General features: G+C 37.9%; 1 protein-coding gene across 1 annotated transcript in view; it reads left to right on the forward strand.

The window, feature by feature from the left end:
• The window catches only part of ssh2a (slingshot protein phosphatase 2a), a 52826-nt gene that overhangs the window by 20196 nt on the left and 18394 nt on the right, over positions 1–14236 (forward strand). The window contains 1 exon segment of the mRNA XM_028463844.1: positions 5359–5499. Within this exon segment, the coding sequence (XP_028319645.1) occupies positions 5359–5499 (141 nt within the window).

The raw sequence follows: 14236 nt of genomic DNA on the forward strand, positions 1-14236 counted from the left end.
GAGTATGGAAGGCCTGGTCCCCTGTAGTCCATTCTCACAGGCACCATCATTGAACTTGAATGCCCCCATGAAATGACAAAGACTGATATATGTAGCTAAAGACGATTGTGCAATCTTTCGCAAGCTCCTCAAAACACCACAACACTCTCTCAAGTTACCACCCAGCAGACACCCTAAGTTTCCACTGAGTGCCAGATGAATCGGATGACACTAAACAGAAGCACATGACAGGTGAAGTAGAGCGACCGTACGTTTAAAGCTCACTGAGCTCCTGCTTTGTGACACAAGAGTTGTGGATGGAAAGGTGAGAGGATTTGTTGAGTTCTGACGGACGAAGAAGCAGGTGTGAATGTTTGCGTTTCTGATGTGATGTAATCCTGGAGCAAGTGTTAAAGCACATCAACAACTGCTATAGATGTTTATTCATTGTTAGGTAATGAGTCCAACAAGGGCCCCACCCTTTAGAATGAATACGTACAGAACGTAAGAGCAGTTTTACACATTCTGGTTCTAGGTTCAGAATTTTTAGTTTGACTCACTTATATTAATCTATAATATTGTATTTGAACTTGATTATGAATAATGAAAACTAGGAAAAGCTGAGAGAATGAATGGCACTTGAGTTACATCAAACAACAGCTCAAATACTAAGCACCATATTACTCAACTCGTGTATATATACGTTCTCCCCGAGCTGGATAGCAAGAGAGCAACAAAAGTTACTGTACGTGTTACAAAGACCACTCGATGCTGAAGTATGGTGTAATACTGCCCCTTTTAAAAAATATATAAATAACTATCACATAAAACAAAATTGCCCAATTTAAAGCACACACAACCAGAGATAACCTAATCTAGACTACTGAATGGTCAATAACAGTTCTGGAAATCTGAGAAGGAGAACATCATATTTTCCATGTCAGACAGAGATAAATCTCATTGTCTGCAAACTGTCTAATTGTTGATTTAAAGCTAATGATTTAATGGGTTAATTGTGTTGTGTTTGTTCAGAAGCCAACCCTTTATTTGCACCTGTTACCAAGCGATCTCTATTCAGACACTGGATGTCGGCCTGGAAAAAAATAAAAGAAAATGGTAAAGTTCAAAATAAAAGAGATGATGTTTGGACTCAGGCAGGTGTCTTATTACCACAATTTTATTCCCATATGTCTGATGTCTACGGAGGATGGTGTAAGAAAAAAACTGAGAAAACGTTGAATGAGCCACAGTTCCTTTGAATGAGTCAAGGTGATAGAATTACATAGAAATTAGGATGAATAGAAAACAGTATAATAGTCTGGATTGTCCACTTTGTCTTCACTGCCCTTGTAGGTTTTATTTTAACCTGAATTCCTATGTTTTTGCTTGGGGTGGTTTGTTTTTCTTGGTCAAACCTTGAGTTTTAAAATGAATTTCTGTTGTACGTATTTTTCACCCTTAATATTGCTGAGCAGACAGTTATCGAAAGTGTTGATTTGCTACTCATAGACTTCTCATATCCATGCGCTATAATCTATCAAATTGAACTGGTTTAAGTAATTTCAAGGCAAATTATGTTGTTTATTTATTTACTCACAAAACAGCATCATTTTTGGGTGCAATGGCCTTTTATTTTAACCACCAGTGAGCCTGGTAATGAATCACCTGGTAACCTGTAGCGAACATAAATTCAGAACAACAAACATGACATATTTTATGATATTTAACAGTAGTCTATTTGATGCACTAGTTTACTAAGACTTGCTTGGGACACAGTAACAATGTTTACCAATTACTCAGTCATAAAAATACTCTGTTTACAAAGCGTATGAAAAGGTCCTTTGTGAAAATTCTCTGGAGTCCTGAAGAAGAGAAGCTTTCCAAAACTTCTCTTCTTCAGGACTTGAGTAAGATAAGCCTGCTTTACCAACTAACTACTGCAGACTTGTGGAATAAAGTGTGTGAACAAGTCCTCCATTCTGATGTTGTGGAATTTGACTACTTTTTGTTTATTCTCACAAGTTATGATTATTGTTCTTCTTGCACTTTGGCTTTGTATCACTCACTATGAGATATATAGTAGCAGCATAACATAAACATTTTACAAGCAAGCAAAGCTCATCAGCTTGGACACTTATCACGGTTCAAGCTGATATAGACCAAGCTGCTCGTCTTGGTATTTTCCAAGAACAGATCGTTGTCTTGTAGAGGTGGAGATCTGCTGCCTCTGTTGATTTAAGAAAACCTGGCACACATGAATATAGAATAGATATAACACAGAAAGTTTCATTATCCTGTAAAGTAGCTGAAAACTCTCAGTGTGATGTCTGGAATGTCTCCGTTTATAATCGGTGTCTACTTCCACATACGTTGAGGTTGATGTGAAGGATCTGTGCTCCCACTGACTGCCTTGGCTCCACCTTTGCTTAGATACCACAGCTGCTGCTCCTTCACTTTAAGGTTGGATGGTTCTGGCATGTTTTTAGTGTTTTTTTGTTCTTTATGTAACCCTACCACGAGATCTGTTTTGATGGCCAAAAACAAGTAGATGAAACAGAGGTCCAAATTAGTTTAACTAACTAAATTGCATTAGTTTAGTAATGAAGACATCCTTAAGTGACCCTGTTACATCAGAACATCAAATGAGTTATCAGATTTCTGCTGTATTAACTAATTAGATTAATAAAATACACTGATAGAGGGTTTAGATTACTGTATAATCCAGTGATTCCCAACCAAGAGTACAGTTTTTCCACCTACTGACATTAAACGGTATCAATGGAAAAAATAATAATACAGCCCTGTTTTTCTACAAAGTCCTTCCTATCCCACCTATAACTGACTTCCTAACATGTTGTAGATCAGTGATTCCCAACCTTTTTTGGATCGCGACCCCATTTTTATATCGCACGTTTCTGGCGACCACAAAGATTTTTTTTCTATGATGAGTTTTTGAGTTTTTGATTTCGTAGCATTAGATGTGCTCGCTCATATATCTTTATACCATTGGGTTTTTTTCTTCCTTTTTTATCTTTCTTTATTTCTTTGTACTGCTTTTTATTTGAAGTAGATTTACATATGAGAAAGTGAAATTATAGAACACAGTCGTTTAAGATTGTGTTGTGTTTTAAATTTTTGGCCGAAACCGGAAAAAGAAAATGAAAAAACCTAAACTTGGAAAGAAGTTATTATCCCAATTATTAGTCCCATTACATTTATGGCTTTGAATGTGTACTAACTTCACTAAAATAAAACTTTGCAATTGTGTAAATTAATAAAAATGCTTCAAGGAATAAATTAATTAAAAATGTGATAATATTTATTTACCACTGACATTCCAACAATGCACAATATAGAATAAAATAAATAAAACTTTTCCTCACGTATACATTAAATATTATTGTACAGACCTATAACTGACTGGGCTGCTGAAAAAGCTTCTCTGCTTTATTTATTATCCCAACATGTTCTTGGAGAAGTTCTGTTTGCTATTATTGAGGCGTCCATCATTTCTTTTGCGCTAATCCTGTTCAAGTAATGATCTTTATAACGCCGACCTAGTACAGTGATGATAAAGAGCATCGCTGTAAAATGTGTACGGACATAATTAAACCAGATAAATGCTTCTGAAGACGGCCACGCATCAGGCTGCGGTGTAGTGGTTTGACCGTTTCCAGACAAACGCACGCTGACCACGCCGTTTGCTCGCGTCTTTACAACATCCTGTTTTGGTTGGCTTATTTCAGCGAGAAAAGTGTTTTGGCCGAAAACTGAAAATGCACTTTTGGCCAATTCCGGCCAAAAAATCTCGATGGCTGGAATTTTGGTGCATCACTAATAACATTTTTCAAAAAAACGTTTTTTAATCGATGATTATTTTTTATACATTCCAGGCAACCCCATTTAAATCATCAATTAACCCCAATGTTTAAAAACCCTGTTGTAGATCATCAAACTACTAAATATTCAAGGAAATATATTCCCAGATATAAAATATGTATGAATGCCCCCTAGGGAAAAGATGATTACTTAGTTATACTAGTTGCGTCTCTGAAGACAGTATTTATTTGAAGAATGTCAGGGGGAACAATGTACTCATTGGAAATGGCAAACAAAAACAAAACCAAAATCAGAGTTAACTGTACAGACTGAAGTGTATCAGCCACTGTTGTTCTAGCTCAGGGGTGTCAAACTTGTTTTCGTTCAGGGGCCAAATACGGAGCGGTTTGACCTTATGTGTGCCATACATTTTAGGTGAGAAAAAGAGCAAATTCAACGTTAATGTGCCCTGGCGTATAAATAATATAGTGTGTAAGTATTTAAATCCATGCATGATCTTCACTTAAATTTCCCTGATTTTGTTAATTTGGGGAAATTTTGTGGAACTATTTGAGGAAAGTTTGCCATGATTTTGGAAAAACAGAGTTCTTTCAACAGTTTGAGATTAAAAATGACTGCTGTCATGTGATATAAGAACTGGAGAAGTGAGCTCTGCAAATATTGTGCATTTTAATTGCATTTTTTTGTATTTGGATGGGCTGAGAATGATATCTACAACTAAATTAGTTGGTAATTTACCAAATGTTTCATGTTTTTTTCTATCATTTTTTACTTTCTCGAGCGGGCCAAATTTGATGTGCTAAAGGGCCGAATTTGGCCCCTGGGCCTTCAGTTTGAAACATATGCTCTAGCTGCAGACATGAATTCCGAGGCAAACATGTAAATAAAACAAGGGGTACTAGTTGAGTGATGGGATACTTTTAATTTGAAGAGAGGCTCAGTGTTGAGAAACACTGAGTAGAGCCAGAGTCGTGCACCAGGTCGTACCATGTTTGTATCAAACCCTACACTTCCCTGTCCCTGATAAGCAGCCCGTCAGCGGGTGTAAACATACAAGCTGTTTAGACTGCTGGTAGGGGGCGGGCTCTGGGGCTCCCGCCACGCCCTGATTGGCTGTGCACATTTCCCAAAAACACGTGCCTCCGGCTCCTCCCTCCAATGACTAGCTGTGAGAGTTTGACCTGACTCACACTTCAGTGCTGATCGCAATGCGGTTCTTCTCTGTTCTCTCTAATAACTGCCATGAATAATGTGTGGACAACGGGACGGAAACTCGTGGCTACCGGGACCTAATTTGACTTTGAATCAGGAACATCTGGACGCTGCTGTCAGCAGCTGAAGCGCGTCAGTCCCGAGTTAGTTAAACTTTGTAATTATCTTTTTTTCTTTTCTTCTTTTTTTAATTTAATATTGTGATCTTTTTTTTTTTGTGAATATCTGGACATTTTGTAACATTACCGCGACTCTGGAGGTTAAACCCGGGCAAATGGCTGTGGGAAAGGAGTAATAGGAGCATTCACTTTCTCCTCACAATCCCAGAACAAGCACCGACATGACCCTGGGAACGGTGTCCGGCTCCGACAGCTCGTCAGCGGTCAGCTTCTGCTCCTGCTGCGGGGCTCAGATCATGCCATGTTTCAGCGGTGACCCGGTGGTGTCCAAAAATCAGATCAACCAGCTGTAAGTGTCAAAAAGTTGCGACTTATCGATTAATTGTCTTGTCTGTTATTTCGCCATTGCACTCTTTGAGGGTTCAGTCAGTTCTGTGATCACTAAAGTTAGATCAATGATCACTATAATAGATCCATGCTGGATCACACAGTATGTCAGAATAATTGTTATGACTAAAAAAACAGAACTCATAGTAGTGGCATATATTAAGTGTTAGCCATTAAAGTTAAACACTACTTTAACAATGACTGTAACTCACTGAGTATAAGGTGATGCATGTTTTACTGTTTTGCAACATCCCAGTTAAATGAAATTCCTGGTGACGTAGCAGTGTTACTCATCTTTAATTATTTATTTTTTTAATTTGACCTTATTAAGACATAGAGGGGAGGATGGCTCATCATTAATATGTTCAAAGAGTAATTATTTAAGGAGGCTCACCATTACTACTCACTAACATTGTTCACAGAGTGCTTGAGTGATTTTTTTTTTGTTTTTTTTTTGGTGAACATTATGTTGTACATCCAACCATGTCATATCTACTCACTTTTTTTTCTTCATTAATTTTACTATCTAACTTTTTACCTTTCAGTTATGCTATATTTTTTATTGTGTAATTTTTCCTTAGTTGCTATGTTTATTCCCACACTATTATAATTAATAATAATTATTATTAATGATTGGGGTGGGTCTTCCATTTCTGTAATAGGCATTTTACCACCCAGAATTATTTCCGATATTTCATACATACATTATCAGACTGATTTCTCATCCCTCTCTTTTATTTAAATGGTTTGTTTACTTGGTGTTACTTTTTGGTGGGACAGGAAAAGTTGGTAATAACTTAAGAGATGAAATTCAAATTTCCCAGTAATAAAAGTGAAGTTACATTTGATTTCAACTAAGGGTGACCTTGGTATCGGATAACAGTCAGATGTGTGTGTGTGTGTGTATATATATATATATATATATATATATAAATAAGATTATATTGGCCAGCTTTTAAAATCTGAAATATAAACACTGTGATGCTGATGCATAGTTTGTTCTTGGATAATTTGGTCATTCTTATACTGTATTTAAGGTTAAAGTGTATGTAGCCCATTGGTTAATAATGAACAGGTCATTGTTTGTCATGCTTACTGTTGCTGACTATTGTTCTCTGATTAATATCACTCGATCAAGCCTTTTCACTGCAATATCGGTATCGTATCAGAAGTGAAAAATGGCCACGTCTAAATGGGAGTTTTAATTCCTCTTTAAAGCAGAATAAAGTTAATTCCTCGTTAACATGAACTTGTAAACACTTGATTCCTAATGTTTATTTAATTCCAAATTAAAGTTAATTCCGAATTAGGTTTCTGGTTTATTTCATTTTTAATACCGAATTAAATAATTCCTCTTTCTTGTAAACAGTTAACGCTTAAAGCCACTTTAAGTTAATTCCTGTCATTTTGCGCATGTGCGACTTGCGGCCATGACGCACTTTTAATCCAACATGGCCGCCCGGACTTGAGCCGACATAACAATAATAATAAGAGCCTTAAAAGACATGGATATAATGAAAAAAGGGGAGGGACGGAGGCATAAACGTGCGGACATTAAAACGGACACATGGACTTATTAAACACAAACATGGAGATCAGCAAATGGAGCTGGCATCACTGGACGGGTGATACTAAGACCTGTAGATGGAGTAAATGTGTCCCCGTACAGCATGCACAGGCTTTAATATTACCAAGTTTATCATTGTAACGGTTGTTAGAGCTACTATCTTTACCAGGGAGCAACTATTTATTCCTGGTTATTATTTTCTGGAGTTTTACTGGACTTTATTTACCAGTGATTAGTTCATATCTCTTTCCTGCTCCGTGGACCAAAGTGTGTTATTGTTGAGCTGCTGCTTCAAAACTACAATCAAAATAAAGGTGAAAACAGTTCATGTGTGGTATTCTGTGTTATAACCGACAATAAAAGGTTTGTTGTGAGTTTCTCCCAATAGACATGTACGTCACGCTCTCCCTGTACAATCAGTCTTCCCAACCCCCAGACCAAAAGCGGAATTACCTAGGTTTTCCATGTAAACCTCAACTTGGGAATTACTATTTCCATGTAAACACGAAACAGAACACTTTAATTCCGAATGATTTAACTCCGTATTGAAAAACATCACGTAAGCGTGGCCAGTGTTGTATCAGGACACCCCTATTCTTAACATGTTCAGAAGTGTGGAAATTAAGGTTTTTATCCCCACAGTGTTTTCATTCAATCAGTTTAAATAATTTAAGCCTTACTCTTTAGAAAACCAGACAAAGCTTTGATCATGTGCCTCCTGAAGCTGACAGTCCAAAGAGTAGTATTAGCCATGCTATTATTGTTTATCAGACTATCAACAATGCTCACGTTTTATGGTGTTTAGTTGGAAGTTAGTGCAGAGATTGTCCACCTAGGCTCACCTGTACTGCACATTATATTTATATTCATCCAGTGTCTGCTGATGCAAAGGTGACATAATTGCGTGTTTTCCAGTAATATGTAAATTAGCTGAGCTGACTGGGCTAACCTGTTCTTCATGTTGGAAAGATGCCACAGTTTTTTTATGTTTTTAAACTAGAGCTGCATTAGTTGTGAGACTTAAAGTGCCATTAAAAAATGACAAATGTGTCTTAATTGGTATCTAAGAAGATGGTTTTATATCCTTATCACTGGGAAGATGTCAAGTGCAAGGTTTTTTTGTTTTTTCCTGCCTTTATTGCCTTTTGACACGGTCAGTAACTGACAGAGCCCCACATGTGAATGAGCCTTCTGTTGTGGTTTCCAGGAAAGTGAAGCACAGTGCGTGTCTGCATTGTTTAGGTTTTTAACTTGTTTTACACATGGCGGACTGCTGACGTAGAACCATTTAAAATTCAGCTGACTTGAAGTCTGTGCTCTGTTGTTTAGGACAAAGGTTCTCAAACTTTTTTGGCCCAAGTACCCCCTCTGTCTGACTGCAACATTTTGCTCAGAATTCTATGAAAAAATACATAATGATGAAATGAATGAGTGATACCACACATTTGAAAGAATCCCATTGTAAATGAGTAGAATGAAATGGTATTCAGTACCTCCTGAATTAATTTATTTCTATAGTTTATTAGTTTTTATCATTTCTGCTCATTTGCAGCCTTGTCTAAGACTGAGCCTTGTATTTACAGTTCAAGATCATTTTCACCATTATTATTGTTATATCATTTTTAACAAAAAAAAAACTACATAGGTCAGATAAGCCGATATTTTGCATTTTATGCAATTAATGTGATGGTTGTAATGTCTTAATTTGCAGATCCTATCAGTGACGTAATTGTTGTGATGAAACTTTCTGTAGATGCTCCGATTGCATTGTTTTATTGTCTCATTTACACCAGAGAGTTCTTTCCTCTACGTGACACCTTTTTATTTCACTCACTATTGTGCACAAAGGTGAAAACCTATGAGCGAACAGCAAAAATGTCTCTAGGTTGGAGCGAAGCGGTTGAGCACCGGACTTTCCCAGTCTACTGGCTCTGAAAGCGGGGACAGCGTCTACTGTTGTTGTGTGTTTGTTTTTGTGTATTCAGCCCAAGCGATGCCTCCCGTTTACTTTCGCTTTCATAGCGCACACTTCTGTTCATTTCAGGGTAATGGTGGACACAGAAGTGCGCTCGTGTGTGTGCCCCACCCCCGCTGTGCACCTGTGAATAGGGACTATAAGCAACAGCAGGTTTTGCGATGCTACAGTCAGTAAATATGTATTTGCTCTTAATGCTAATGCTGATGGAGGTTTCACATAGTGTGGTCTGCCTTCACAGCTTCATCTCCAAATCTCTTGTAGTTGCTTCACAGCAGTCATTGAGTCTGACGTGAGACGTCGGTTCAATTTAACAGCTGCAACGTTTATTTTGCCAATCACTAAAAACGGCATTCAACTTGTAATCCATCTGCTCTGGTCCCACACGCTCCCTCACTCTACACACGGTCAAGCGACTAGGGCATTCATTTACAGTTAAAGGGCCACGCACCCACACACACACGGACATTCTTCAACTCTTCCACTCCCTCACAGTCACAAGGCTGCGTTTAGGTCCCGAAAAATGGAACCGTTTGATTTTCCGTGAGTCTGTATCAGGTAGTACCGAAGGAATTCGGGCGGTACCAAAGAACTACCTGAATTGGTGATAGGTTATCAGATTTTTTTTTAAACTCACTGATTGGTGATCGGCCCAAAAATCCTGATCGTGTAAAGCCTAAAAAAACTAATTTTTAACGTTTTTGTTTGATAATTTTCCATTTTCTCTCAAGTCGTTGTGCCATCAGGGGTACATGTACCCCCATTTGAGAAACACTGGTTTAGGAAATAAGTATTGCACCAAGATGAAGGATTGGGACTGTTTTCATTACAAGATACACTCAGTGTGATCTGATAGTTGTATATCCAGGAATAACAACTAGGCAGGAATGAAGACATTTTTCTCTTTCTTTCTTAATTATATTAGGATTTTTTACTTGGTATTTGTTTGGTTAGACACGTGCTGCATTTTTCACATCCTTTGTTACCTCTAAAGTGTGCGCACCTTTGTTTAAGTGGTTCTAATTCTTGTAAAGTGTACAAACATGTTTGTTTCCTCTTGTATGTGGCACGTGTAATGTTTAACCTGGTTTTCAGTGTCTAATTATAAGGCTGGTTGTTTGACTGAATGCCACGTGCAAACTCTATTGTTATTACGCACACATTTTGAGAGATGTCGGTAAAGCCTTGCCTCCTTCTGTTTCCTGGTGTTTGTTTTTACAAGGAAGAAGGATAAGGCTGGATGGTGACTTGGTGATTGGAGCGTGCTTGGATGTGTGAGGCACTCTAGTAGCAGAGCGAGGAGGATGTGGAAAGTTGCATATATAGGTCACCATTACAGTATGCTTTTGTATGCTTCTGCAGTCAGGTGAAACCAGCGTGACTTTGTTTGGTTTTCTCTAATTGACTTTAGGTGGACCATAAACATGACAAAGAGCTAATGTTACTCATAAAAAATGATGCTTTTGATTCTGTTTATCATGTGTGACTGTAACTACTTTAAAAAAGATCCTTATTCTTCTCTTTGTTTGGGCCAGATTAAAAACATTTCCTTTGGTACTAGTAGCAGAGTTTGTCTGTTTAGTTTACTGCTTGCATTACAGTCACTTAGACTCAGTCTATGAATAGCAGCCCATGCCTTATTCAGGTATGTTTGGTTCGCACTATTACCAAAGTACCTTTAAACCTTCAGTGAAGGTTTTGATTTTTCAAAGAGGACAACCTCTGGGCAATGTGTTTGTGTGTAACATAAGTCTAACTTTTGTCTGACCTGGTTTCCCCCTTTCTCTTTATCAGCTTTGACCTCCTCTAGTCTCCTTTTTTAACCTTCATCAGATGTTTCTTTGTGTTTCTACATTTTCTTTTGTAGGAAGAAGTTGCATAAAAGTAAAAACTTGTTAGAATTCTCATGAAGGCTAAGCTCAATGAATGTAGCTTCCTTGTCTGCTTAAGCACATTTTCCCATGTCATTGTGACTCTAAGCAGCCAAACATGAGGAGAAATACACTTGCATACCAGCTTTTCTTTCTCATGGACTGTAACAGTCTGTGGAGCAAACTAATCTAAGGCCTTAGCAGGGCCAGGCCTACAAACGGCCATGGCCTATATTTATCCCACACTCCTTATGAGAGTGACAAATATGGGCACAGGTTATAGAGGAGGGGGTCACTCACTTCTCTGGCCTCCGTGTACACAGTGGTCCTTACATAGTGATGATTGTCTGCCCTAACATGTACCTACAGCTTCTCTACAGCCCTAAGCCTGCTGGCTCAATATCAAAAGATGACCAAGCGAGTTCACTGATACACATTGTAGGTCATTGTCTCTGTCATCCATCATTCACAGACCACTTCTCATTCAGCGTCCATGGTTACATAATGTTTTTTTAATTCGGAATTGGTGATTCCGAATGAAATCATTCGGAATTAAAGTGTTCTGCTTCGTGTTTACATGGAAATAGTAATTCTGAATAGAGGTTTACGTGGAAAACAGGTTTATTCAGCTTTATTCAATTCCACTTTAGGTCTGGGGGTTGGGAAGAGTTCTGATTGGACAGGGGGTAAATGTAACATATTCACGCCTTTCGGGAAAAACATTTAAGTTTAATTCAGAATTAAATTTGCTTTCGGAATTAAGTGTATACGAGGGCAGTTTAAAGAGGATTTAACTTTTATTCTGAATTAAAGAGGGATTAAAGCTCCCATGTAAACGTGCCCATTGTGTGTTTTATGTACATTTTTTGAATGCATCTCATTTCCCCAAGCTTTGTAAAATTTGTAGATTAACTGTAGTTTATTTGGTCGTATATACTTTTATTAGAAAATTTTAATTCAGATGTTAAAATCTATCATCCAAAACCAAAAGCATGTCAAAATCACTACTGAAATGCAAAAATGTAATTTGCATATAAACAGCACAACTTTTCAAAGCAGCACGTTATTTCTGCCACTGGTGATAATGATTAAGCCATAAAATCCAAAGGGAATGCATTAAGAATCAGAATGCTTTTTATTTGTCATTAAGCAGAAAAAGCACTTTTCAGCAAAAACACTTTTTTTTTTTTTTTTTTTTTTTAAATAGCAGCTCTCATAAACAATACAAGACACAAGACAGTGTAGAAAAGAAAGAAAGACAAAGGGGGAAAAAGACATTCAGCAAAAATATCAGTGGGCAGCAGTGGCCTGGTGGTTAAGGATGTGGATTATAACTGTAGGGGTTTATGGTTCAAATCCACAGTGGGCCATCTTTGAAGCATTTTTGGTATTTTTCCACATTATTAGTGCCTTGTAATATTTCTTAATATGGCTACGGGGGGTCATTAGAATGTATTATTTGGACTAGGAGAAGCAGTTAACGTCCCTTAATGTTGTTAGTGTAGCACATCAAAGAGGAGCTTCTCTCTACTGTATCCTGACCACGTTCTCCTCCGTGCGGTCTATCAATAGCTAAGACTTTTAAAGGTCTACTGTATTTATAGACACTGTACTTGAATGATACATACAGTCCCCCCTCCCTGCTTGTCTATTTTCCTGTCTGCAGGTGTAATAGTGCATCTCTGCATGCATGTGTGTGTCTGAGATTTTTTAAGGAGAGTGTCGGTATTGTGTTACAGTTGACATTGTACAGTAGCACAGCTATACATGGTCTCTGCCAAAGATGGCACACACACACACAGACACACACACACACACACACTCGCCCCAAGAGAAGCAGCATGATGCAGCAGGAGCTCAAGAGAGACGAAGGAAATTAAAGGGAGTGAAAGTTGTGAGAAAACCATGGAAGTGATAAGAGAGAGAGAGGAAACAGGAAGTACCTGGGTCAAAGGTCGGCGGGTTATGGGAAATGAGCTCGGCACAGGCCAGGGGTGTGTGTGTTTTTTCAATCTCACTTGATCAGTTTTTGCATTTATGGCCTCAGCAAAACACAGGAAGGACATGTGAAGAGAGAAAGGAAGTCTGTATGTATGTTGGGCATCAACAGACATTTTTAGTGTATGAAACTGTAGACATGTAGAACCTAATGAGCTCTATTGCTCAGGGTTCAATGGGTGTACACTTGTCTCCTGCTGCCAATGGGAGACCCACAATTCAACACGATGATGCACCACAGTAGATACGTAGATCTTTTCATAGTCATCACCTGGTGTGTATGATTCTACTCCTAGTCCCGCCTACTCAGCCAGAGGCTACGAAACCTGACGTATTTTTAGCAAAACAGGTTCGACAACTTCCTGATTCTTTGCTAAAGGCCAACAGCACTCAGATGACTTAGGACTGAAAATCAGCAAATACAGGAGAAAACACAGAGACAATCCATCGTGTAAAGTGTTTTATAAGATAATGAGACATTAAATCAGGAGTGTCAAACTCATTTTAGTTCAGGTGCCAAATAAGGAGCAGTTTGATCTCAAGTGGAGCACAGATTTTATTCAGAAAAACGAGTAATTTCAACATTATCGTGCCCTAGTTTGCACTTCTACGTATACATAGAAACCAACAATATCCAAGCAATAAGTGACGAATATCAGTCCCAACAGGATATTCACTTTAAATTTCTTAGATTTTGTGACTAATTTCTATTTAATCAATACTTTTATTTCACACTCGAGACCATATAAACCATACAAAATATACAGAAACACAAATTTTGTAATAAATTGAAGGATTTTATAATAATTTTAAGTTTTTTCAACAGTTTAACATAAAAAATGATATAAGCGCCGGGAAAATTGTGAGCACCTGCACATTTTGTTGAGTGTAAATTTTCATTCATGTTTTCTCTTGTCATTTTTACTTTCTCCTGCGGGCCGAATTGGATGCTCCAAAGAGCCGGATTTGGCCCCAGGGCCATGAGTTTGACACATGTCTAATAAATTAAGAAAAAAGAAAACAATATAATGCAATAATATTACAGACGATTACATATACTTGGTCTGATATAATTCTTTCTTTCTGTTTTTATTTGGAGCCATTGCTATTCTTCCTGGAGTCCACACCCAATACACGTGTCTTCTTAGTGTAGTATACAATTATATATAACTAAGGCCGGGACAACGCGTCAACTTAATCGATGACGTTGACACAAGGAATACGTCACCTTAAAGTGTGTGCGCCGATGCGTTGTCCGACCAAAACAAAGATGGCGGTGCCAGAGAAT

The sequence above is a fragment of the Gouania willdenowi genome, chromosome 13 (genome assembly GCF_900634775.1).
Source record: "Gouania willdenowi chromosome 13, fGouWil2.1, whole genome shotgun sequence".
In the NCBI taxonomy this organism is placed as follows: domain Eukaryota; kingdom Metazoa; phylum Chordata; class Actinopteri; order Blenniiformes; family Gobiesocidae; genus Gouania; species Gouania willdenowi.